The sequence below is a fragment of the Parus major genome, chromosome 12 (genome assembly GCF_001522545.3).
Source record: "Parus major isolate Abel chromosome 12, Parus_major1.1, whole genome shotgun sequence".
Taxonomy (NCBI): Eukaryota; Metazoa; Chordata; class Aves; order Passeriformes; family Paridae; genus Parus; species Parus major.
The window spans coordinates 15992126-16019417 of NC_031781.1; the positions used below are offsets into that span (position 1 = coordinate 15992126).

Sequence of the window (27292 nt, forward strand, 5' to 3'; positions counted from 1 at the left end):
ACTGCACCTTTACAAGTAGCAATACCCAGGCTTGTATCCTCTTATAAAGCCTATTACACTTAATCTATTCCCAGATTCATTCTTCCCAGATGTTCTCATCTTTGGAGTAATATATCATCCCAGTGAAGTACTCTTATAATCTATTACACTAATACATTGTTCGAAGGACACCACTGATGATAAATTTCTTAAATGATGGTGCTGTCTAGGGATAATGACTCTAAGAGCAAATGCAAGGTAATGTAGTGATTTTTTTTTTTTTTTTAATGCTGGATTCCAGAAAGAATATGGAGCCATCTCAAAGCCATTTTCATATGGGGGAATGTTAAAATATGCAATATTTCAAGCACTATTTAACAAGCACTTGAACAATAGCAGCATTGATGATAAAGGTTCTACATTTAAAATCAGTCCTTTTATTCTGTTGTCTTTTAGCTGCATTTTAGATGAAATTTTGTCAGATTCTGTTGTTAAACCCTTATTTCAGAGTGGTTTAAGATTAGGGTTTTTTTAATGATCACTTAAAAGGCACATCTAATTTTCATTGTGAACAAAGTATAGTCTTTCTCACGGTTTTATTTTCCTTGTCTTTCCTCAGGCCAAATTTTTAGGATGTTTGTCCATATGATGAGAGCCAGGAAGATTTTATTAATTGGCAAGCTTAAAGGTTACAGTATCCTTGCTATTGCAGAGGAATTGCCAGACGATGGCAAAATCTTTGCCTGTGCAGAAACGCCGTATCTTGGAGTGAACAGCCAGGAAGCATTTGATTATTCCTCAGATGGCAAAAAGATAAGCATGCGAGTGGGACCAGTGGCAGACACCTTGGAGGTAAAGTCAGCTGGAAAGGGGGGTTTGGGAGTTCTTGTGAAAAGCACATTAAAGAATTTCAGGCAGGTTCTCTTTCCTGCCCACACGATGCTGGATGGTGGCTCTGGTTTGCTTGTGAATGTGTGAACTGAGGTTATTTCCTATTTCCAGTACATGATGGGGCAACTCTGTCACACAACACAGTTTTCCTCTCTTTTAATTAAAATCCTGCAGCTTCTTGATCAGAGGAATCACAGGCTCCCAATGTAGGTCGATGGGCTTCAATGGCAGTTTAACTCAACATGGGCTGGCTTTGTTTCAGATCCCTAATTCCAAATATAACAAACTGGAAGAGTGTATCTGTACCCTGCTTTTGAGAAGGACAGCTTGCTGCCAATGTTCACATGAGTTGGGAAACTCCTGGAGAAGTTTATAATTCTGCCAAAACCTCTCATTTCCCCACAGCAAATTCCCAGATGAATTAGACCCCACTTTCTCACTTCCAGAGCAATGTGAAAAGCTTCATAAAAATAATGCCTTAGCTGTACTTGTTTCATTCTGACTGGTGACTTTGTCCCAAGAAAGAGAAATCTTGTGATTGCTGGCAGCCCATATTTAATTCCAGTTTATGGATCTCCAGGATGTTGCTGCAGGTCCAGCATGAGACAGATGGTGCCCATACCAGGTTCATTAAAAACTCTTTCTATTATTAATACAAATCAATTTGATCTGATTTCATTTTCAATCAGGATGTGTCAGTGTGAGCCTGATTGTAACTTTATTTGCATTAGCAGGTACCATATTTATTTCTAAAATGAAATGGCCAGGAGCTTTCTGACCTCTGGTTTTCCTGACCTCCAAGTTTGATAAGAAAGAAACAAAGAGCTTTGCAAGTGTACAAAAAAATGAAATGTTACAGATCACCTGCAATGTGCAGCATTTAAAATCCCAGCTCCCCGCAGTGAGTGTGAAATTAATTGAATTGCTGTTGCTCTCTAGTGCCCATTCTGTGCAACTGACTTACTGTGACTGAATTAAAATATCTAGAGGCAGGCAGAGTACATGCTGTGTAGAGATTAAAGAAGGGAGCAAAGACATGAAAATTAAATCCTTAAAACAGAATGTTGCAATTGATTTTATATCCTCCAATTGCAACATGAAGGCACATCGTGACCCCAGTTCTGCAGGTGCTCAGAACTTCAAATACCTCTTGGAGCTGTTGGGAACAGAGATGCTCAAGTTTGGCAGGAGAGATCCCAGCAAGGGACACCTTTCTGTGCAGGATTTCTGCACTGGGCTCTGAACTTTTGCTATTCAGTGTGGCAGGCATTTTGTCATCAGTATCAGGACAGTCAGGATTGTCCCACTGGTTTGATCCACAATGGCTGTAAATGCTGAAGCAATGGATTTGGTGGCCTTTCTGGTGCATTTGCATTTTGGACTTCTGGAGGTTTGCCCAGCTGGAGTGTGGCAGCTGCATGGGATGCCTGGGTGTGTGGAAGAGGCTCTGTGGACAGCAGGCTGCCTTTTCCCTCCCAGATGACCAGGGCAGGATGGGGACTGAGGCTTCCTTTGCAGCTGAAAGGCAAGAGGACAAGGCAGTGACAGGCAGGAGATGGGTGAGGGATGGCACTGCAGGGCTCTCACAACTCAGCTTCACAGAGGAAGTGGAGAACATTTCTGTCCCTCATGGTCTGTGGGGAGGCTGGCCTAGAGCAGAGCTGGCTAACATTTACTGATGAGCACTGTGAGGTTTAGAAAAGCTGGAACAAGCTCTGGCAATGATTGTCCTTGTTGCCTACAGAGTCTGCACACCTAGGTGTCATTCTTGTCCCTTTGGAGAAGCCAGAAGGCAGAGATGGACACCCACCAATTGCTCTTTGGAGATGGCTGATGCAGCTTTCTTGCTTGGTGACGATGGCTGAATCTCACTTCTAAGCCGAGAGCAGCAGGGCAGTATTTCTGCTTATCTGCTGCTCCCCAAATTTTTGCAGTAATGCAACTCCTGGAAGCAGGATTTGCCTCGCTGCCCTGGCCCTTTCAAAGCAAGAAAATATCATATGATCTGTAGATTAACTACCTGTCAGGAAAATCCTTCCCTGCTGCATGAAGCTATGATTCAACATGTCCAAATTATCAGGAGTATGATCTCTCCCTTCTGATGTAAAACTAGAGTACCTAGGAGCTGCCTCAGGTATCATCCATGTGCTGCAGGATGGCACAACTGCTTGTGCCAGACAAGGAAGCTGCCAGATCTTGCAGCTGTTGCCATAAGGATGCAGCACATCTGTGCCAGTGCACCTCAGACAGTGGGGCCATTATGTCACCCCTGTGGATTTGGCTCTTTCACCTCAATTTGTGGCTCATCAGGGCTGGGAGAGCAGTGCAAAGGCAGCACACCAGTCCCTGGCAGCACCCTGACCAGGCTCTCTGAAGCCTCTTGATGGTCCCTTGTGTTATCACACAGCACTGGAGGGGTTGGCCTGCCCTCTGTGCCTGAGGGCCTCAGAATTTTGCACATTGTTTTGAAATGTGGACCGAGGGGAAGCCTTTCTTCAGGTTGAGTCTCAGGTACAGGTGTCTTCAGTGGGAATTAGCTACCTACTATTATTCAACATGTTCTGGGCCAGTGTTTACAAACATTTCCCAACAAATCTTCCCTTAAGTCTGAACTCTGTTGAGCCATGCCTGGATAATGTGCCTTGCCATGGATTTGCTGCCAGCAAGAGCCTGATCCTGCACAAAGAGCTTCCTTCAATTCCCAGTGGACTTTTGATGAACAATGCATGCAGGATTGAGACTGGAAGGAATGCAAACTATGACAAAATTATTCCCATCCATTATTTTGATCCATCCATTTTAAAAATTGAAAATGCAACACAAAAACAACGCGGTGTTTGCAGCTGATTCTACTGATTGCAGGGCATTGTGGAAGCATGTCGGGGTTTGCTTTCTTCTTTTTTCCCTCCTGTTAGCAGACAGAATAGGTGAAGAGGTTGAGCTGCAGATCTCATTTCTCCTGTTTTGCTGCTTGTGAAGTCTGCCAACAGAATCCACCTTGACAAAGTCAAGGACTCTGCGTTTAATGTTGAACTGAGTGAATAAATTATGCATGAAATTGTGTCGGAGTCTCTAGTGTGCTCTAGAATTGCTCCTTTTGATATGAAAGGTTAATTCAGAAAGGAGTCCAAAATAGCTGGAAATTGTGGGGATAAGTGGATAGTATTCACTGTTGTGAGCTGTTATTACTAGAAATTGCATTCCCTCTCTGGCTTCCCTAGAGATTTCTCTTTGCCGGTGAATATAAACTGTACTCAATAGAATAGCATTTAGGAGTAACAAGAGTGTATGTCCACACACAGTAAAATATTCTAATGGTGTTTTAAAAGGAAACTGTACTTTTTCATGTATTCTGTGTACCCCAAGGATGGATTGCTATTACATTTAGGTCAAGAACAAGGCACAGGATAGGTAATAAGTTTTGAGTACATCTTTATTACAAATATGCTGACTGTATGATCCATATCAAAGGAACTGGGCAGTAATTTTTTTTTTCTGTTTGAGTTTGTATGTGCCTTATGAGAGTGTTGTCTCTGATCAGGGCTCCAATCAGGTTTTCCCTGAGCTTTGGCAGAAGATTCATTCATGTTTTTATTCAGGATGTCCTCTCCCTGATCTTTTGCTGTATCCATCACCATGGCTGCTGTGCCCTTTCTCATGGTCACTTTTGGTACATCTCCTCAATGGAATGCAGTGCTGCACTTCTTTTTTTTTTTTTTTTTAATCCAAGAGGAAGTTAATGACTCACTGTAATCAAAAGCATTAATTTTAGCCAAGTTTGCTCTGAATTAAAACTCTTAGTGCCATCTGTTACCATCTATGATGACTCTGTAGCAAGGAGCAGGGATTGCACTGTAAACACTCAGGAAATTAGTTTCAGCAGGATATTTTGCAGGCAGATTATTTCCTTCTGGATCTCAGCTTTCCTCGCAGTTGGAGGCATTTGGGCTCTTTTTCTCCAAGCAAAGGACAGTGGCATCATCTCCAGAGTGCTGTGAGGTCCCAGTTTGTGCTGGGATAGCCAGGGTGGTCATTTCCTCATTTCCTTGATTTTCCTGTCCGTACTGGACAGCATGGACGTGTCCCCTCCATCACTGTACCCATCTTTCTAGTGCTCGATTCTGCAGCTAGAGCAGATTTTTTTCTTTCTGTCTGTTTTTGTTCATCAGTGGGTGCTGGCAGTGAGGAAATCCTCTCCAGTGTGGTGCCCTGGCCAGAGTGACCACCTGCCTGGTGTGACCTGTGTTTTGCTAGCTGAGGGATTCCAGGAAACAGGACACTTTCCTCTCTTTATGGCTGTTATCCTCCTGTGTAGAGGCTGCCCTAGAGGTAAGGCTGGTTCAAGGAATTTTGTGTATTCCTCTTATAGCCCTGGAGCTGTTCCTAGCCTAATATGGAAAACCCAGCAAGAATTACAAAGCTGTGGAAAAAAGATCAAATGAAGGCAGGTCCTAGGACAAGCTCAGGCTATTCCTTCCATTGGGTATTTGGATGCCCAAGTGTCCTTGCTGGCTGGCCATTCAGGACTCAGTGAAGTGGCAGAAGAGAAATGCCTTAGAAACCATGGCCTGGCACACCCAGGCAGTGCAAGAACAAGCCAGGGGTGCACTGGTTACACATCCAACCCAGGCACCCTCCTGGATGGATGCTGTGATGTTAAAAGGTGGTTTATCTGTATCAGAAGACAGATAAGAAAAAGATAAGCTGTCTGTACAGCTGGGCAAGTACAGAAAGAGGGCTGAAATGAGAAGTCCAGCTAACATCCAGAGAGCTGCACAACTCCATATGGACCTAATGAAGTCAATACATTAAAGTGAGATTCTTTTTCATTAGGGAGCCGTCCCACGGAGCAGGAGTAACATATGTTCAGCGATGGCCACATCTGTTTCTGAATGTCTGCCCCCCACCTCCTCCACCCAGGAAGGTTACAAGTCAGAAAGTAGTGATAAGTCATGATAATTACTTGAATTTGGCTTTAGCTCTTCTCCCTGAGGAATGAGACCTCAAATCTCTCTTTGTGATGGGCTCCTCTGCCCAGCTTTGATCTTCTGACCCTTCCTGAAGTATCTATATTTGACAGACTGACTGAGGTGCAACCTGACATGAGATACTTGTCCACAGTAGCAAAAATGTTCCACTGCTTTCCACCAATGTGGCTGAGGAGGGAACCAGGGGCAAGATTTTCTTGCTGGTCATGAAATGAAAAGATGAATCCCAGGAATCCAGATGTCCCAGTTTCTGCTACATTTATAATAAACCAGCATATATTTGGCCTTAAGGTCTTCTTTCATTATAGTGTAATGTGTCCTAAATGTGGACTCATGAATGCTTTCAGCAGAGTTTCTGTGCTATCAAGCATCCACAGTTAAATGTGACTATCCAAGCTTAATTCCACTAACAAGCCCACAATGACACCAGTTCGCACAACAGAGGAGCTCAGAGCTCCAATGATCTGCTTTCCTCTGTTTCCTTGCCTGCACCACACATTCCTTGCCTCAGAAAGGCTGCTGAAATCTCTCTTTGGGAGCCATTAACCTCACTCCCAAAACCAAACCACTTTTTCACATTCTGTTGCCATTGTTGATGCTTTTGCTGGTACATCCCAAGGGACGGCTCATCTCTCATTGTGCACGGTGTCTCTAAACACAAAAGGGAAATCTGGACCCAAGAAGTACCATTAAAAGTCGTGGTAGAGACAGTGAGTTCTGGGAAACAGAACTGTTTCTCTTTTCCCTTGAAATGCAAAGACTTGAAAGCATTTCTGCTCGCCGAGATAGGTGGATGAGTTGTTGTTTCATTGCAACGCACACAGATGCAGTTAAATAGTCCCAGATGGAATCTGAAATATTCCATAGCAGCCTCTTGGGCAGCGAGTGCATTAACTGCCACAGGAGAAGGCTGTAAAGGCTCCCATCTGGTCATCCATCAACACTTTTATACATTATCATCAGCAGCCTGCTTGGAGGGAAGGTGTGCCACATTTCTGAAAATCCAATTAGATGATAGCAGCCAGTTCTCTTTTATCCTCTCTGTTGCTGAGCCATCCAAAGCATTTTTTTAGATTAAAGAAACATCATTTTCCTTCACAGGGGCTGTGCTGCTTTATCTCTATCATGACCTGTTCTTTCATGTGCTTTATAATTCTATTATTAATTGGGATTTCAACCCTTTTCCTGCTACTGAAGTGGGACACACTAGTTTGCAATTCCCAGATCTGCCTTATGCCTCTTTTTTTATCCCAGACTGATATAATTGCACTCTTCAATTTGTTGATAGTTGCTCTTTTGAGAAGAGAGAACTTACTGCAGCACCTCAGTGTCAGGGTTTGATGCCAGTCTTCCCCTGATGGATCAATTTACTTTGACTCAAGGTATGCAGGTGTTCCTGCCTCTCAACACCATAAGCTGGGATGAGCCATCCTCTTTTATATCCTGATTTTCCTTGAGAAGTTCAGAGATTCATTGCTGAAGAATTGTTTGCAAAGCATGGAAAACTCCCAAGATCTCCAGAAGCAGTTCTAGCTTAAAAGTGTGACCTTAAAAGAACAAGTTTCCATCTGGTTTGGGGTTTATATAAAGGACAAACTAATGGCAACATGTTAAACTTTCAGGTAAATAATTAGTGTTTTCTCCAATGTAATTTTTTTTCCCAGGCATTACATGCTGAGGACGAGCACTTTGATATAGTCTTTATTGATGCTGATCAAAGGAATGCTGTTCAGTACTACAGCTTTGTCATGGATAACCACTTGCTGAGCATGGATGCAGTGATCTGTGTAGAGAATACACTCATGAAAGGACAAGTCTACCTGGAGAATGTATCAGATGAAAATGTACTAGCTGTCAGAAAATTAAATTCAGTGATTAATTCAGATCCTCGTGTTGAGCAGGTTAGTGCAACACCATTGGTTAAGGTGCCCGCAGTGCTGTATCTATGGATTTTGCAAAGTACTCTTTAAAATGCTTCTTTTGTTGGTGCCATTATCCAAAGGACCTAAAATGAACTCAGATTTTATTATAATTCACCTCACTTGAGCTCTAGGTATGAGTTTCTGTGTTCAGGAGTGGTCCCTACTCTGTCTACATCTTATAGAGTGTTAAAGGCAAGATAAAAGGAAAGCACTTAAGAGTGAATAATCAGCTCTACAGCACAACTAAAGAATCACCACTCTGCTTTAAAGGCTCTGGGGGCTGTAGGGCATCATCAGCACAAGAGTCAGCAAAGAGAATAAAAAGATGAAGTTATAGGATGCACAAACAGTATGTTGTGATTTTAGAAACCAGAGAGACAAAATTGCATTTTTTTTCCCCTGGCATTTGTGTAAGCAATGAGTTTGGAAGAAGAATGTGAGCAAATAGAAATGCCTGACATGTTTGTGTTAGAGGGAGCTTCAGCTGAAGAACAGGAGTAGAGGAAAAACTACTGTGGCCTGAGGATTATCCTTCATATCAGTGGAGTTTGGGCAACAGGAAGTCAGGTACAAAGCAGATGGGAACTGTGTTGTATTTGCAGGTGATTTTGCCTGTGCAGAGTGGACTGAGCCTGATTCGAAGGAGCCCAGTGCCTCCAGATGCAGTGATTGAATCCAAGGTGGGTATTTCCTCTCTGTGAGCATTTTGGGAAAACTTGGACTCTGCCAAGGACAAGGGCAAAATAATTTCCAGGGGTTTGGTGACAAAACCCCAAACATTCTGTGATCATGGACTTAGCAACTTAAAACTTTTAAACAGCACTTTTAGCCGCACTACTCTAGGGTTGCACAAAGCTGATAAATGCTGATTCCTTGCAAAATCTTTCAGATCAGCTGGTCCTGTGATGAATCTCTGGAGTGACTGGTGTGCTGCTCACCAGGTGTCAGTGCCTGGAGCTCTCCCATCCTTTCCATGCAGAGGAGTGTGGGAAGATGGAGCTGAGGACCAGCTGTAATGAACCAATATAAAATTTCTGAAATAGTTCATTTTTTTTTACTCAAAGGCTGCATAGGATGCCCTCCTCTGCTCTCTGAGCTGGATATTTTCATGGCCTTACATTTTGCTCGTCCTAGGGAAAAAGAAATGGTGCTTTTATCTTTCTCTGTTTTATGTAGTGGGCATCATCCAGCTGTAATGAAATTCCCATCTGGAATCATAATGCCCTACCTCAGTAAACCCAGACCCAAACATGCTGGTTGTTTTGCAGTTTCTGAGCACTCCCAAAGCTACACCCACTGGCATTTCAGACTCAATATTCTAAACATCTTGTATTTTGCATTTTGATTCCAGTCAGGGGGAAATGATGTATGGCAGCTGATCAGATGACAGCTTGGTTTAAGTTATTGGCTGATATCTTTATTTGCGCACCAGCCTTGTGAAGATATTTTGATTGCACTCTACTTGACCCAAATCCTGCCTTTGGAACCTTGTTCTTAGCCTCTTAGCTGAGCCTGCGGGCACGATTGGGCCCTGGGGATGAAATAAGTGGAAGAATTAATCAGTCAGCTTCTAAGACTTTGTACCCAAGCCAGGCTAGGAAAAGCCATACCCTGCTGTCCTGAAAGTGGAATGGTTGCAGCATCTCCCCAAAGGAAAGCCCTTCTGCTCCATTGTCTGGCTCTTTTAGAGCTCTTTTTGAGATTAATATCTGTATGAATAAGGGGGCTTTTTGGCTTGAATTAGTGATACTTTTTGTATTAATTAATGGGCCAAGAAGAGATGTATCCCTGCTCATGCTCGCACCTCGTTGTCACCAGCAGAGTCCTTCACAGCTGTCAGTGAGCTCTGCCCTTTACTGAGCACGGTGTTTGTGTTCTTGTTTCAGGCAGGAGTGGTGAAGGATGATGTCTTCTGGGGCTGCCAGCAGCGCCGCATCCTGGAGCGGCTGCGTTTGGATGGCAGGGTGGCCTATGTCACAGGAGGAGGACAGGGAATTGGCAGGGCCTTTGCCCATGCCCTGGGGGAAGCTGGGGCTAAAGTGGCTGTGGTGGATCTGGTCCTTGCCAGGGCAGAAGCGGTGGCCTGTGAGCTCAGCCTCAAAGGTAAGCACTGAGCACGGTGGGCACTGTAATGGGTGGATTTCCTGCTTCAAACCTGACACTACTCTGTAGTGCAATCCCCTCCCATCCAGCCCTGGTGGGGAATTGGTGGGAGTAGAGGATTTTCATGCCATGGCCACAAAGCTTCTCCTGCCCTGTCAGTGTTGTCCCAGCAGCCACTGATACCACACCATCTGCGAGAATTATTTATCAATATAAACTCTGCTAGGGGGGCAAAGTGATCCAAACAAAATTCCTCGCTAAAAGTGTCCAAAGTGGTGAGCTGTGGCTGACAGGAACAGAGCAGGGGCACCTCATACAAGTGAGATCTGTATAGCCAGCACTGAACAGAGTAAATCATGCAGCACCTCAAAGTAAATCATGCAGCACCTCAGGCTTCACTAGGGGTGAATAAAAGATACAGCCTACCCCCTCTTCCAGACCTTATGGCTGTACCAGGAGCCAAAACACCAAAACAGGGGTAGTTGTATTGTCAATCTGAATCTCTAATTGTGCCCTTTAAATTGAAGACAAGTAATTTTTCAAGATGTCTTTCAAACATGTATGCAAGGTCAGATATGGGAACAAAATACTGATAGGCATAATAAGTAAAATCCCAAATAAGAGGTAAAATCCTCTACAAACCACTCCTGTTTTAGCAGTAAAAACAGAGAATGTAACATAAAATTGAATTTCCCCCTAGAGCTGTGCTAAACTGCAATTGTAAAGGGGAAAAAGAAAACTGGAAATATAATTTTAATGATAAAAGAAAGGAAGTGTTACTCATTTTATAATTCCTTCTGTGAGATTGCACCTGAGCCTTCTTCAAAGTTCAGTACTTCATTGTCTCTAAAGATGGACAATTACACAGGAAAATTTCACATTCCCACGAGGATAAAGTCACCAGTATTTGTTTCCACTCTGACTTCTGCAAGGGATTAGGCCATTAAAAACCTTATTCTCCAGGAAAACCAGTCCCTACAGATGTATTTATATCACCTAAAATCAGGATGACACAAGGAATGGTGTCATTCTGGTCTGGATACCATCCTGAGGCTCCCCAGAGAACATTTAAAACAAAACATCCCAGCTCTGCTAAGCAGGAGACACTTCACATGGAGTGTCAGTGCAATGGTTAAAGCTCTGATCCCAAATAATGACCTAGAAAATAGTGTCCAGTTCCTATTAGAAATTCTTGAGTCATCCAGTCCCTTCTTCCCTGAAGCTTTTCACTCTCTTATGCACTGTAGCCATATGGTTTTGGCACAAAGTAGCTGTGCCCTACACCTTAACTCTCCTTTTGGACATTTTTTTCCCTGTGAGATCCTGCATATCAAGCAGAGCTATTCGGATAGAAATGGGCTACTTGATAGAGCCATGAGACTTTGGATGCCAACAGCCTATTGGAAAATGAACTTAACTCATCTCCAGGGCATTTTCAGTAGGAGTTTGATCATCTACCCTTCAATGGCTGCCCTACATCTCTGCTCCTTCAGCAGTGGGCTGCCAGCCTGGAGGAGGTGGGGGGTTGTTCCAAAATGCAGTCAGAAAGGTCGTGAGGCATAGCAAATATTATTGCAGTCTAAAGTAAAGAAAATCTCACTTCTCACTCTTTACACATCTTTATCCTTTGAGGTCAAATATTATCTATCAATTTGACCAGTGCAGCTGGTCAGGGCACATCTCTTCCATCTCATGATGGGTTTTGAGGTCTCGAATATATTGTCATTCCCTGTTGGAACAGCCCCCAAACTTTGTAAAGCTTTTGTGAAAGGGAATTATATCCAAATGCCCGTTTTTGGAAAGGATCTGAAAAGGTCAGGTTTTCAATCTCTTTCTCTCCAGAGGTAACTAGAGATTCTAGCCTGGACCTCAGAAGCTTTCCCTTGAAAACTTTTTGTTGAAATCAATGTTTCCATGAAACATTTCGGCTTCAAAGAAGTATCATTCTCTGCTGGAAATAAATTTTGACAAAAAGGTTCAGCTAGCTTTACTCTCAAAATATTCACATGAGTAAATTGAAGCAATCATAACATTAATACGTATTTTTCCTGCTGTAATAGGGACAAAGGGGCTGTGATTTTTTTTCGTCTCTATGGCTGTAGATCTCTAACTCAAAGTTGGAAGCCCAGTGCCCCAAGTCATTCCCATACTGATACTTTTTCAAAACATTTTGCTTAGCTTGCTTAGAGCTGCTCTGCTTCTTATATCAAGGAGCCCTTTCCTGCCTTTTGGGATGGTGCCATCATTTCATGATGAGTTTTAAACATCAGAATGCCTGTGATCTCAGTTTTAGCTTTGTTAGACAGCTCAGGTGTACATCCCCTGGCTGCAGGGCTCTTTGTTTTTAGATCCTGTGTGAATACCTTTTTCAACAGTTACTAATGGATCCTGACTGAAGAACCAAAAATGATGAAACATAACCAAAAAATCCTAAGGGTTACCTTCCACTACACACACCTCTGTCTTCAGGGGGAAATCACTGCCTGTACCCTAAGGGAAGAATTAGTCTGATGGGATTTTTAAAATGTGCATTTTCACTGTAAACTATGCAAATGCCTTGTGCAATGTCACTCCTGATCTTCTTGTCTATATGCAACATGTTACTTCCATTTATAGCGAGAGACCGGAGATGAAGCGCGTGGCAGGGGGACGTGTGTGTGTCCCTGCAGAAGGACACCTCAGGCACACCCAGCACAGGGATTGTCTCCAGCACAGAGCCCCTGGGCTCCTCTCCTGCCCCTCTCATCACCAACCTGCCTCCACGAGCCCCACAAAACTGAATTGAGGGCTGTGAAGGTGCCCTGGCCCCACCATGCACCCAGCAGCCTTGGCCTGTGCTGGGTGTCTTGCCTCTGGTTGTGTCTGTAGATTTGAAGCTATTTTTCCACAGTTTGTTTTATTTATTGTTTTTAACAGGTGGTTTGGGTGGGGGGAGAGAGTGGAGAGACAGAAAGTGGTTTCCTGCCCTCTCTCAGAGTGCAGGGAATCAGCTGAATTGATTAAGGGCGAGTGTGGGACTCTGGTTTGAAGTGAGTGTGGCTTCACTGCTTCTTCGCTAGACACTCACATGTGGCACCTTTTGTCTCATTTTTATAAAGTGACCTATAAGATGAAGCTCTAAATGGGGTGAAAGTTGGAGGGCACGTGAAGAGTGTTTCTGTTACCATTAGTAACACACTTGCACCCGTTTTGTCTGTAAATTGAAAAAGAAAGATTGCAAGAACTCCCTGTGTGTTACTCTTGATAACAATTAGGAGGAGTAACAGGGGCTGTCTGGCTATTCTTATTCTTTCAGCATATTTAGCATAAAACCTGTGATAAAATAAGAGGTCCTGTTTTGTGGCAGAGCATGCATTCATTTTTTAGTTACCTGAATTTTTTCTCTACCATGGAAATGAAGAGGATGTTGTCATCACTGAAGGGGACAGGAGCTCCCACACCCTGGAACCCCAGAGCAGCATCACCTCGGGCTGTGCACTCTGACAGGCTCCTGGAGGCACTGGAGATGAGGAGAAGCTTTTCCATGCAAAAGCCTCTTTCCTGCCATTTTTGTCACTCACACACACCACTGGGCAATTCCTGCTTTGTCTTGCTTTTCCTGGAAGCCTCCATCTCAGCTTCATTTTGGGAGAGTATCCTCCTGGAATAGGCTTATCCCTTCTTTTAAATGTTTCATCAGAATGATCTAAAATAGGGACCAGTGTGGAACAAATTTGACATTTATATAGAGGAAAAATATCTTGGTTTAATAGCTGCAACTTCCTGCCCAGGCTGCTGATCATGGTTCAACCCCAGTGGCAGCCTCCCTCCTTCCTCACACAGCACCCATTTCAGCACATCCCTTACTGGTGTGGCCTTGTCTGGCTTTGAGGATGGGTATAATCCCAGTGGCATCAGGGGCCTCCCCAGACCTCTTACATTGTTTAACAATAAGGGCATTTAAAGCTGATTTTTATAATAAATGAAGTTATTTATGGATCAGTGCTGGCGCAAAAGTCAATGGCTGGATTATCTTAGGAAAAAAAAGCAACATTTCTGCAGGTTTCAGGTTTGGTAAATCTCTTCATTTCCGAATGTTTTCATTATTCTGGCAGTGTGATTTGCAATAAGTAAGGCACTATGACTGCCATACCTGTGCTCCTGCAGGTACTCCCACTTAGCTCCCACCTAAAACTGCTTTGGTTTTGTCTGATGCCCCCAGCTCTCTGAATGCTGCAGTTCACCCAGAGAGCAGTTTGGGACGGATGAAATTGATTTCTGTAGCTCCTTGAGGGGGGGCCTGGCATAAGAAGAGCCTGTGCAGAGCAGCCAGGAGCCGGGGAAGCTGCAGTTGAGGGTTTGGACAGAAGATGGTGCAGTGTTCCAAGCTTCCTCCTGCCCGAGCAGCAGCCTTGGCTCCCACCTGGGCTCCAGGTCCCTCTCCAGCAAACAAACCTTGCACCAGCCAGCAACTTTATAATGGTACTGTAGTAACAAACACACGATTTGCTACTGTTTGTGCAGCAATGAACCAAGGTGGAATATAGATGTATGTATAAAATACAGCCATATATAAAATATCTCTATATATAAATTAAAAAATAATCATAAAATAGAATATTTTCCACCCTGTGAATGCCTGTGCTGACTCCATCGCTCTTGTTTCAATGCAGGCATTAAAAGCCTTGGCCTGGCAGCAGATGTAAGCAAGCCTGAGGATGTGCAAAGGATGGTGGATGCAATCGTGGCTCGCTGGGGCACAATCCACATTGCATGCAACAATGCAGGAATTAATCTGAACTCTGCAAGTGAAGAGACTTCCCTGGAGGAATGGGATAAAACTTTTAATGTTAATTTACGAGGATTATTTTTGTGCTGCCAAGTAAGTGAAATACTGCACCGGTTAGTTTTGCAAGTGGGTGTTGAAATCTAAGTGTTTATCTCAAGATATAATAAGACTTTATTAATAATTATCACAATAAAATTGGTCCTAGTTTTGGTAGAATTTAGGAGAGATTTGCTTTATATCAATTACAGATTTTGGTCAATATATTCAAAAGCAGCTGGTACTTGTTGGCTACCCAAGCCCAGGCATTAAAGAAGGGCCAAAATTTTTTTGGAAGGGTGGTTATTTGAAAACCAGAGGGCTCGGAGGGGGGAATTCCCAACATTAGTGATTTTTTAAAAAACGTATTGCCAGCAGTGGAGAGGTGTGAAATGGCAATGGGATTTTTTCCTGCATCAGCCATTTTTATACCAAGTTTTTATATCAGGTGCTTAAAAAAAATGTGTTAGCACATCAACTCTTCTGAAAAGACTAATTTATTATCATGTCATTATTAGCACAATCACAGAAAGGGTCACTGGTCTTTCCTTTAATTTCTGTCACAGGCTGCAGGCCGCATTATGCTGAATCAAGGATATGGGAAGATAATTAACACAGCATCTATGGCAAGTTTAATAGGTGAGTGATGAGAGCTAACAGTTGTGCTTCAGAATCCATATTTTAATTACTACCAATGCTATTTGAATCAATTAAACCTGTATTGGGAAGGAGTAAATCACTGACATTTCATATTAGAGGAAATGTACTACAAAATTTTTATTGATATCATTTTTCAACATTTATCTGTCCTCAATGTTTTAGAGCACTTATTACTTTTTATAGAAAAGGCGGAGTCACCTTCTCTGACTCTGGTGCACAGATACCACAGGAGAGGTGCTGCTCCCTCCATCCTCCAGGAAAACTCCTTGACATGTTGGAAGCTGAGCCCACAAGATACTTTCAGGCCACCCAGAGGATTTTGTGCCAATATTTGCCCTGGTACCCATGGGTTTTGTAACATTCTCATTGCCAACAGGTGCCTGCACCAACGCTGCTGAATCAGCAGTGTCATCAAAAGCACCAATAAACCATTGTAACATATGGAATGAAATCCCTACTGCTGAGCTAATCTGGAAGGCTGCTGAGCTGAAGCCCATGTAACAAAAATTGATCAATTACACAAATTAAGCATAGCCCTTTAGGAATTTATTTTATTGGTCTGGACATCTGTTGCAGTATTGTCCAAATCCAAAAATCAAATGGTGCCTTGGGTTGCCAAGTTAGGCAAGAAAATCTAGTAGCTATAAAAGTACAACTGAAAACCCCTGTATTAATATCATGTCCATCTGCTGAATGTTACATAAATATGCAGTCTTTTTATTTTCCTTTGGAATAACGTTTATTTTTACTGTGCCCAGTTTGACATTCTATGTCATTCTATTCAGTTTATTGCACAGTAACTTTAAATGGTTCTTCAAAAATCCATTTATAATGTTGTTGTTAATATTTTTTTAAAGTGTCTTTACCAGCTGTTTTACTTGTGCTTAAACACAGGCACCATCCCTCCATCCTAGCTTTATAAAGTTACAAAATCTCCCCAAGAAAAGTAGTTCTGGAAAGATTGTGAGGCTTTAAATTTCAAATACCTCAGGCTTTCCTGCTCTGCTCTGAGCAGTCGGGCTCTGGTCTGTGCTTGGGCTGTCACCATCCACATCATTGTCACAAAGCAAAATTTCCTGGGATGTAGTCCATCCTGGAGAAAGTTAGGAAGCTGTGGGAATTGGCACAAACTGGGTTTTTGCTGGTTTGGCACACAGCTCCCAGCCTTGCTGCAGCCCAGCAGTGGTCTGCTCTGCTTAAGGAGAGGCATTTTCCAACTTTTCCATCAGGGTTTGGCACAGCTCTGCCGAGCTGGGTGGTGATGCCATTCCAGCACAGCATCCACCCCAGCCTTGGAGCTGCACCTCCTTGGCTGGTGAGCCAAGTCCAGAGCTCCACCTGGGGATCACATTTGGGGGCAGTACCGGTCCTGGAACAGGAAGGAATGTTGGAAAGCAGCCCTGAGAGCAGCCTGGAAGGGTCATCCCAAGATGCACTTAAATGTCAGTGAGAGTTAATGCATGCTAGGCCAGAAGTTAAGAGATGGAGAGATGTGTTTACCTTCTGAACCTGTTTGAATCTTGGCATTGAAAAAATCTAGTAGTTATGAAACTACGACTGAAAACCACGATGTTCATATCATGTCCATCTGCTGAATGTTAAATAAATATGTTGGTTGGTTGGTTATTTAAGTACGTTGGCCAACTGGCATAGTATGAAATGTTTCTAGAAATAGTTGGGGGATATTTTTTTGTTGTTGTTGTAGGTTGAGTCCTTCCTCAGAGATACAGGAAAATGAGGAGACACTTAGCAGGATAGGGAGGTTTTTGTTTGTGATTTTTCCAGATACACTGCTCAGAATCAGCTTTAATTAATCGAAGATAAGCTGCATACATTTTGCATATGTGCATTTTGATTCTGGTGTTCCAATGGAATTATTCCAGGCGTACGCTCCGGCAGCGGCGGCTCGGCTGCGGCGGCTCGGCGGTTCACACAGGTGTAACTCAGAGCTGTAATTTTTACAGAGTATCTTTAGTGGGAAGTGGTTTGCTCTGCTCTGTCTGGGTGCACCTCTCATTAACACTGTGGGGCTGCTCAAGGTCAGGCTGGGAGCCTGATGCAGCAAACAAGGGTGCAACAGCAGTGTTGGGTTGTTGTGGTAAAACCCAGCAGCAGCAAACAGCCCCCAGCCCTTCCCTCCTTCCCCCCAAGGACAGGAGAGAGAATCAAGGAAAAAAGGTAAAACTTATGGGTTGAGATAAAGACAGTTTATTAGGACAGAAAAGGAGAGGCCAATAATAATATGGAAAAAAGAACATAACAAATAAATGGCACACAGTGCAGATTCTCACCACCCACTGACCAATGCCCAGTGTACCCAGCCAGCTCACCCCAGCTTTGTTTTTCAGCACCATGCTGTGTGATTTGAAATATCCCTCTGGCCAGTTAGAGTCAGCTGTACTGGCTGTGTCCCTTCCCAGGTTCTTCTGCCTCCAGCCTCCTCACTAGCAGGGAAGAATGAGGCCCTGAAAAGTCCTCGATTTAGAGTAAGACCCGCTCAGCAACAACTAAACCATCAGTGTGTTAACATTATTCCTGTCCTAAATCCAAAACACAGCACTGTAGCAATTGCTGGGAAAAAAACCCCAAACCAACTATCCCAGCCAAAGTCAGAACAAAGGTGTTTAAAGCATAATGCAGCTAATGTTGGCAGAATTTTTTATCTGCTTTCTCCTATTATCTGTCTTGAATAGGAGTGAGTGTCGCTTCCCAGAAGCCTTAGCTATGCAGATTTTTGGTGACACTGCTGGAGGCATAGCTTTATTCACAAACCCCATTTTGTATGAGTTTGGAGGGTTACAGATTTTCTCTTCTCTCTGTAAGAGACCACCTTAGGTAAGGGCAGGTGGCATAGGGTGCTTAGGTGCAGAAATCCCATCCAGTGCCAAAGATTCACAGCACCTGTTGGCTTCTCCTTGTGTTCTTACAGTTGAGAGGGGCTGAGTCCCTCAGCAGGGGAAAATTTCATGCTCCTAATTACCTTCTTTAGATATTCTTATAAAGACAAAAGTCCATGGACTTTTGATAACTGTGTCTCTTCACCCATCCCAAGTCAGAAGCTGATTCTCGTGGCTTGTATCAACTTTTTCTCACCCACATGCACTGTAGGTGCAGAGCCAGTGCCAGAACTCCTCTCCTCTTAGCAAGTGAGCACCAAAATGATTTATCACAGACAGACATGTTTGGAAAGTTTAGCAAAGAAGTGCTTTTGGGAGGTTACAAGGTTAACTACCAAAGTTGTATGTAACTTGGAGCTGATGCATGGCCATTAATCAAGAAATTACGTTCCACATCTTTTTGAGAGCCCCCATGGCGCGCTGCGTCAGGGGGCAACAGGCACACACTGAGGGCAAAGCAGTTCTGCTGGTCAAAATGCAAATTATTTCATATTGAACAAAAAACAACACAGAATAAATGCTGGCAGAGGAGGGCCATGGTATGAAACACTCTTTTTAACAAGGAAAAGGCCTCTAAATTCTGAGCAAACCTGCAGCATATGCAGAAAAAAACCCTCTCTAATTGTTGCTCCCATGATGTGTGTGCTTTAAATCTATTTACAAACATCTCTGTTTAAGGTAAAGGTCCTTGTTCACATGCTTACCAGTTTGCAGCAGGGCTTTTTGGCTTTTTCAGAGTTTGAGTAACTCAGTTATCACCTTCTTTCCACCCTTTACATTGACATATTCCAACCTAAGAGTTTAAGTCAATAAAATCAGTAGTGGGTGTGTTGGGACGCTATGGGTGGGAGTGATGTGGAACTGATGCATCAGCTTTATTTATTGAGACCAGTTTGAAGCCAGCTGCCAGTGCTGCTTATGTGCTTTTATCAAAGTGCTGGGAGCTGGGGTTTGCCTGCTGAACCTTGTGCAAACCCAGTCATTCCCTTTCTTCCAGGGTTCAGCATCATCCAACCCCACAGGCTGGAACTGCCTGTCTTTGTGACTACAGATATTTGCCCTGATTTTTCCCTCTCTCCCTCCATCAGAGTCAGCAGCTCAGCGAAGCTCTGTGCTGATACAGAGCTAATTATGGATGGGTGCTTTGCAGTGGATTTGTTTAATGAAGTCCTAATGGCAGCCAGAAAAGTCCAAGGAGATATACTTTGTGGGTGTAAATCTCAACACCTGGACTGACTTGGATTGACTCCCGTGGGTTTAAAGCACTTTACACCCACTGGGGATTTGTCCTTAAGTAGCTTTCACTGAGCTGGAGAGGGGCAGAGCCACCCGAGCACACGGCACTAACAAGCTTGAACATTGTAATTAGCAAGCTGATCATTTTCTGTCTCTGACTGACATGTGACATCTCTGAAACATTTTCAAAAGCTTCAGATTTTGAAAGTGGTGGGTGTTCTGAATTTTTGGGATGCACCTGTGTTCACATCCACACAAACATTAGTTAGATAATAAGATGTGTTTGCCGCAGACTATGGATAATTTAAAAATTAGGGAGAATAATTTGTTCCAAGAAGCTATATATATATATGTTATATAAAATATGTTATGCACTTATATCATATTCTATCATATAATGTCATATCAAACAATTTACTTTTACATTCAGCTATCACATCATATATTATCTACCACATATAATATTATAAATAATATTAATATATTACATAACACAGAATAGATAATATATTAGACATAATATTATTAATTGTATAATATTTTATAATTACATGATAATATATTTGTATTACAGTGTACAAGTATATAAACATACATATGTGTATAATATATGAATGTGCATATTAATATGTTTATATGATTATTTATCTTACTTCAAAGCAGTTAAGTATTGCACATATATGTTTAATACATTGGTTTTTTTCTTTGCCCAAATATGGGATCTTTTAAATGTCTTTATTTTTATTTTCACCATTGTTTTCCAGTAGCCCATCTGCTGAGGCAAGACTGTTAGATGGCAAAACATATATTTAGGGGTTTGTGTTGTAGGTGGCTGAATTCTTGCTGCTCCCTTGCCTGGTACCTGGGAAAAGAGCAAATAGCTCTTCTCAATGCAGGGAGCTGTCTGTGTAGTGCCTAAGCTATTTTAATTTGGGAAGAATAAATAATTTTCTCCTTCTGAATCCCTTGTAGTCCCACACCCACAGAAGCAGTTGGCGTACAACGCCTCCAAAGCCGGGGTCGTAAAATTAACACAGACATTGGGAACCGAGTGGATTGACAGAGGAGTAAAAGTCAACTGCATTTCCCCGTAAGTAAAATGTAGTCTCATTTTGAAACTACAAAGGGAATGAAATGTTCTACAAAGCTCAAATGAACACTATCTCAGCAAATAAAGTTTCTAATTAGCAGGTGGATTGCATCCCTTTTTATGTTGTCTTTTCCTTAACAAAGGTTTAAATACTTAGAACCAAGCCTGCTCTGTTGCTGTGTATACTCAGGGATTTAAGGAGAGGTTTTAGCATTTGATAATAGGTTTTCCAATAATGTGAAGGGTAGTTTTTAGCATTTCCCTTCCAGATGAAATATTTCCTTAGTCTGTCCAAGCCTTCTGTGGTTAAAGAAAGGGTTTTTGACACTTAACAGACAATACTTCTTTTCCCTTTTTACTTGAGACAAACATATAGGCACTTTAAAAGCTACATTTTATTGCTGTTATTGAGCTACTGTTCAGCTCTGATAGTCACAGGAGGCCAGATGTAGTTTTGTAAAAAAATATATATATTTTTTTGTAAATATATAGATATAGATATAGTTTTGTAAATATATATGCATATTTATTACAAATCACATTTTCCTTCTTTTTGGAGAATTCAAGCTCTATGTTTTAGGGTATTTATTCACAAAGAAAAGTTTTCCTAGCAGACCCACTTTGCCTCTCCCTGTTCCTCACACAAATGCCCAACCAGTCATTTTATGAAACAATTAGCAGTGCATGATAGTGCTGAGCAGAAACCCAAGTGGATAGCGTTAATTGGAAGCGGTCAAATTCTGTAGACCATTGAAGTCAATCAGAGTAACTAAGAAGGGCAGGATTTTAACCCAGGAGTTAAATTGTAATAATGAAGATAATAATGTAGATCAAATTAGGGAAAACAAATTACATATTTTAATCCACAAAGTGGAGGGGAAAAAAAAAAATCACAGCGTTTAATGGCAAGTGCCTCTGTTTTTACCGCCAGTCTGCTCTCTCCTTGCTTGTGCTAGCTGTCTTCCTTATGATTATTTATTACTAATTATACCAGTGATTCCAGCCATCACTCTATGTGATCCAAAGATTCTTTCAACATCCCTATTACTTCCTAATGGGATTTTCCCCATGCCCATGCTAACAGCGCTGTAATGGTGTTCCCACAACTAGCTCTAGTGGGTTTGCACTGTTTTTCAGGAGCTGGAGAGATGAAGGGGAATTAGGGAAGCTCAGCAGGACCTGGCAGGAATTGTGTCTGAAAACATACGGGTAATCTGCACCAACAGAGGTGGAATAGTTGTGCCACATTCACAGCAATTACAGATGAGAAGGCTCTTAGAGGAGGAATTACCTGTTTCTTAGGGGCTTACATAAATTTAAAAAATAGGCACCAAATGATAAAAACTCACTGTTTTGTAGAACTTGGAAGTGAGCACTCACTTCTAGAGAAGTTATGTTTCTGGAGACAGTTGCCAGAGCATGGAGAAAAAAAATAGACAGCTTCTCTTTCTACTTTTCAAGGCAACACGGGGCTGCATTTCGATCATCTCTGCCTGTCTTAAACTCTAGCTCTGAGCTCAAAATCCTACAACAGGAAGGGGTGATGTGTTGCCTTTATGGAGGAATAGCCAGGAAGGATGCATGGAGAACAAGTATTTTGCTATCTTTGAGGTCCCCAGTTGTGGCCAGAGTAGATTTCTCTAATACAGGTAGGAACCTGTACTGAGCTGCTCTGGAGACCATCAGAACTTCCTTCACAGAGAGCCCAAACTCTGGCTGAGCCCATCATGATGGGATTGCCCAGGGACCTCTGGACAGGAGGAAGGAGCCTGCAGCAGTTCATGGAGCTCAGATCCCTCATCACACAAGCAAAAGCCACATCTGCTTCTGAGTGAATAACTCACCCACATCTGCTTCTGAGTGAATAACTCACCCACATCTGCTTCTGAGTGAATAACTCACAAGTGAATTACTTCACATTTGTATTTCTGGCTGAGTGAGGTGTGGACCTGCATTTCTGTGCACATTTGGACCCATCCCCAGAAGTGTGGACCCCACTAGTGTCACTGTCTCTTGATGTGACTCACCAAGGATCAGGGATGTCTTCAACCCACTCGACCCGAGCACCCAGCACCAGAGGAACCTCAGTGTCATCTTATAACAGGATGAGATTTTAAGGAGTCTGAGAGGACAGATGTAGATATAGGGCATGATGCTGCCCAAGTTCAGCTCTGGAAAAGTAAAATATCTGTGTTCTTAACTACTTTGCCCCTCCCAGTTGTGGTTGCATTAAAGCTCTAAGGCACTCTCAGTGTGCCTCTGTCTGAAGCTCCAAATGCTCCAGTCTGGCCTTAAACATTATTTCACCATGCAAACCTTTTGGCCTTTTCCCCCTCTTCCTATCTGGTCACTTTTTATCAACTTAATTTCTTAATGAGTGCATAAAACTTGTGCAGAGCAATGCATAAAAGTTATCAATGCATAAAATGTTATGACAGAGTCCTTAGGATGATTTATTGCATTTATAAAATTGAACATGCAGGCTTCTCTTGCTGGCCAGGCAAACCTGATGCCCAGGGACAGAGGGTGGCTGATTCCCTGGATGCTTTGGCTGACTTATTCTGTTGCCATCATGGAACCTGTGCTCAGTCCCTGTGCCACCATCTAGTGCCATCACCTCATAGCCAGCTGCACAGCTGATGCCAAAAAAATGAAGTCCTGGAGTCTTCCTGAAATGGATGTGGGGGTTGAACTGCAGAGGGTACCTGGGTGTAAACAGGGACCTTTACAGAGCACTGACCGGTGGCTGATGTCCAGCTGCCCACAGGATTTAGTCTCTTTGTTGGTCCCAGGACATGGAAGTGTGTTGGGTGTGATGAAAGAGGGAATTCTGGAAGGCGTATGGTTTTTGGCATGTACAGTATTAGAACACGTCATCTTTGCAGCCATTTCACTGAATCAATGTCTGTGTTTTTGGCTAATTACTACCTTCTTCTTGATTAGCAAGACATGAAATGCCATTATGTGATGACCTTTGGGATGGGCAGCTGGAAGTTGATATTAAGGGCAGCCAGGTCAGTAACCCTGGGGGATGAACCATGTTCCCCACAGACAGGCTGGAGGAATTTGGGTTTGGGCTGATGGGCAAAGAGCCTTTGCATGTCCTGCATCCTGCCCTGCTCCTCTGAAGGCAGCCACACAGGGCTGCACCAGGCTTGTAGCCTCAGCAAGCAGACAGGGCAGGATCACTGCAGGTTTGGGGAACACCCCATCAGGGGGAAGGAGAGGCAGAGCTGGCAGGAGAAGGAGCACCCCAGCGTCACCTAAAGGCATCCCAATTAAGCAGCATTACTATCCCCATTAAGCAGCAGTTGTTGCTGGTAAGTATCTTTGGACTTAAATCTTAATTCCTTGGGAGATGTCCCAATTAAGTGGATCTTGTGATTAAACACTTCCTGATTAAGTGGAGTGTACTTAACTCATTCAAATTAATAACTCATCTGAAAGAAATCAAGTTACACACAGATGGAATCTTTTTTTGCTCTCATTTGGGGATTGAGTGCACGTAACAATTCCAGTTAAGTATCTGGTAAGTGATATTTTTCCTAATGTGTCTCTCGAAGTGGAAATGTTTTAGGCAATTGTTTTTTTCTCTTTTTTTTTTTTCAGTCTTTTTTTTTTCCCCTCATGTCTCAAATTGTCCTGTGTATCAATAATGAAATATTGATGCTCATATCTAACATTAAGGAACCAGCAGTTTGGTATTACATTGACATGCAACAGAAAGTACTGATAGGCTCAGCACTGCATACGAGATGAGGTAGGGAATTAATGCATTGGCAGTTGTCTTTGCTGGAACTGGTTAGGAGCCAACTAAAATCTGCCTAAAAGGGTTCGACAACGTTAAATTGCCCAACTTGGCACCAAAGCTTTCCCAGAAGATGTGTAGTATCAATGACATGCCTAATATTTATAGTGCCATCAGTATGTGTGTTTGCAACTTCTAAGTTTTGTGCTATATTTTTTTCTCATTTCTATAACAAAAATTTGTAGTGAAGTTTAGTTAAACATCTAAATTTTTGCTATGTGGAGTGAACCTAAAGAAAGGTCCAGCAAGAGGCACAGCGTGGTGATTCGCAGACTGCAGTGATCAGACCAAAGATCATTTTTCTGAACAGATTGAAAAACGTCCTCTTTTTAGCAAAATCTGTTGTGCTGGAGGACTGTGTGTGTTTTATTCCCTAATCTGCATTCCCTTGGGGTTAAAGTATATCTGTAAATGAAAAAAACCCAAGAAAATCATATGGATCTTATTCTGGTCTCTGATAGTATAAAGCCAGAATGATGATGACGATGATGGTGATGGTTTTGTAAGCACAGTGAGAGGCACGTAAGGGAGAGGAGTTTAATATATTTCATGTCTGCTGCTCAAAGCATGTTTCTCTCTGAAGAAAACCAGTTCTCAAGGAGTTTGGGAAAACAAGGAGGGAGACCAGGGGGCTGTGCTTGAAGGAAATAAGTGAACTGTTTGCAGTCCTATACTGGAATGTGCTTGATTTTGTTACATTGCCAGAACTTAAGTGAGCTGCATTGCTCAGTGTTTCTGAACTGCTCTGCTCTTTATTGACAATTACAATAAAATATAAAGCCGATAGTTAAATCCTGCCTGATTAGTGCGAACAGAAATGTTTGGGGGAAAATCTGAATTAGTTCCACTTCATAACAGAGTAAATAGTGGATTTCAGCCTTCATTTAAAACAAAAGGTAAATCTCATACCCAGAATCCAGTCTGTCTCAAAAAATTATTTCCTTGGAAGTCTAAATTGGGATGCCGATGAAGTTTCAGAACAAAACGGGTATTTTTATACTTTGTTCATTTCATATTTATCACTAGCTTGTTTGCTAATTTTCATTTGCAAGAGGCAATTCTTCCAGCTAACTGGCTGCCTCAATGGGCCACTGATTTCTTTGAAGTGACAGTCTGTAAATATGCATAAAAAAGAGATGCAATTAGCGTGTGTGTGGTTCAGTGCAGCCTGATTTCATTGGCAAGTTTACCCACAGTGTTGATAAGCTACATTATCTAGAAAATTGGCTGCTGAAAAACAGCACCTCTGATTGCCAGCAAAGGTTCCAGATAACAGGGTGCTGAAGAGAAATATAATTGAGGTTGAATATGTTAACCAAGGTGTCACATGCTCCTTAGAAGCGCTAATTTATCAGCATGTTGGAATTTTTATTAACATTTGGAATGCATTTCTACCACACTAATGAAGTGGAATTGGCAGTTCAGGTTTTAGTTATTGTCATTTCTGAGAAGTTAAATGTAATTTCTCGTTAGACACAGTTATGTAAATATATTTGTTCAGGGGCTGAAAAAATTATACATTTCACAAAATACAAATATGTTGTTAAGGAGGAGTATGACAAATCAGTTGCAGTTAAAGTCATAAAAGCCAGCCAAATCTTCACCCTGCATTGTGCTTCCTGCAGCATCATTTTTAGGGCACCTGAAAAAGAACAAACTTAGCAGAGTTTTAGTAAATAGTGGAGTCAGTCATTAATGCAAAAGAGGCAAGACAGGTAAATCAGTGTGATTTTTCAGGTGTTGGTTTAAGGGGGATCACACTGGTTGTGTTGTGCTTATCTCTGCCTCTCCTCTTTTTGTGTGGAGAGGGTCTGGTGCTCAGAAGGGTGCTGGCTTTTGTTCCCCTCGTTGTTTGCCATATGTGAACTTGTTCTGTTTTCAGTTTCTGGGCTGTACACAAGCACGCTGTGTGACATTAGCTGTAGAGTGATGAGGAATTGGTGGAAGGACAACAGTTCCCGAGACAGACACAGCTCAAGGCATTTTCACTTCCAATGCTGTGCCTGCTTTCTAGCAAAAAAAAAAAAAAAAATCATCTGGTGATTATGGGTAACTTAAAACTAAGGGGCTTGTGCTGTTAGCTAAGAAGATTGTGTGAGTGTATTTGTACTTGAAAGGAAACCTCTGAGGTGCCCATCAGCAGCTAAAGGTGATGATAGGAAGGGAGCACTATGAAAGTTTGCCCCATGACCTTCAGCAAGGGCAGAGCAGGCTGTGCTCATCTCCTTTGCTCTACTACACTGCTTTCCTTCCTAACTAACATCTCAAACACCTCTCGGTGCTGGGCAGGACCCTTTGCTAAACCCTTGCTCCGTGTGCTCGCTGCAGGGGCATCGTTGACACGCCGCTGATCCGCTCGCGGGAGCTGCGGCCGCTGGTGCGGCGTTGGCTGGCTGACATTCCCGCTGGGAGGCTGGCCCAGCCCACCGACCTGCAGGCTGCCGTGGTCTACCTGGCCTCTGAAGCCTCAGACTACATGACAGGCCATAACCTGGTCATCGAGGGTGGCCAGAGCCTGTGGTGAGAGGCATCCTGCAGTCTCCCCTCTCGTGGGCTTTGGAAAGTGCGTATTAGAGTTAAGCTTTGGTTTGTGTGACTACGAGGCCAGCTAATATGAAATTATTGTTTTCTTTTTTCCGGTGTTAATCTGGAGACTTGGATAATGCACGGGAAAAATACGGAAAAAAAAGAGGGCAATCTTTTGGTTTTCCAGCATTTTCGTGTTTCTCGCTGCACAGTCACATTTCTGTTAAATTAGTATTTAATGATATAAAAGGACATTTACTGCAGTGAGATTTGGCTATTATTTAAGTTTAACAGGGGGCATTTTTAAAGCAATCGATATTAGCTGGTCTGTGTAGTTTATTGTTCTTAGGCAATTTTTTTGTATTCAAGTTGTTCCAGTGACATCTGT

General features: G+C 42.6%; 1 protein-coding gene across 1 annotated transcript; it reads left to right on the plus strand.

Moving 5' to 3' along the window:
• Positions 1-624: 624 nt before the first annotated feature.
• LOC107210123 (D-threitol dehydrogenase-like) lies at positions 625-27292 on the plus strand. Its single transcript, XM_015640502.2, has 8 exons — positions 625-831; positions 7523-7759; positions 8383-8460; positions 9667-9883; positions 14536-14744; positions 15254-15326; positions 20453-20570; positions 26707-27292. Exons 1-8 carry the CDS (start codon positions 625-627, stop codon positions 26900-26902), a joined length of 1335 nt encoding a protein of 444 aa, XP_015495988.1. The 3' UTR covers positions 26903-27292.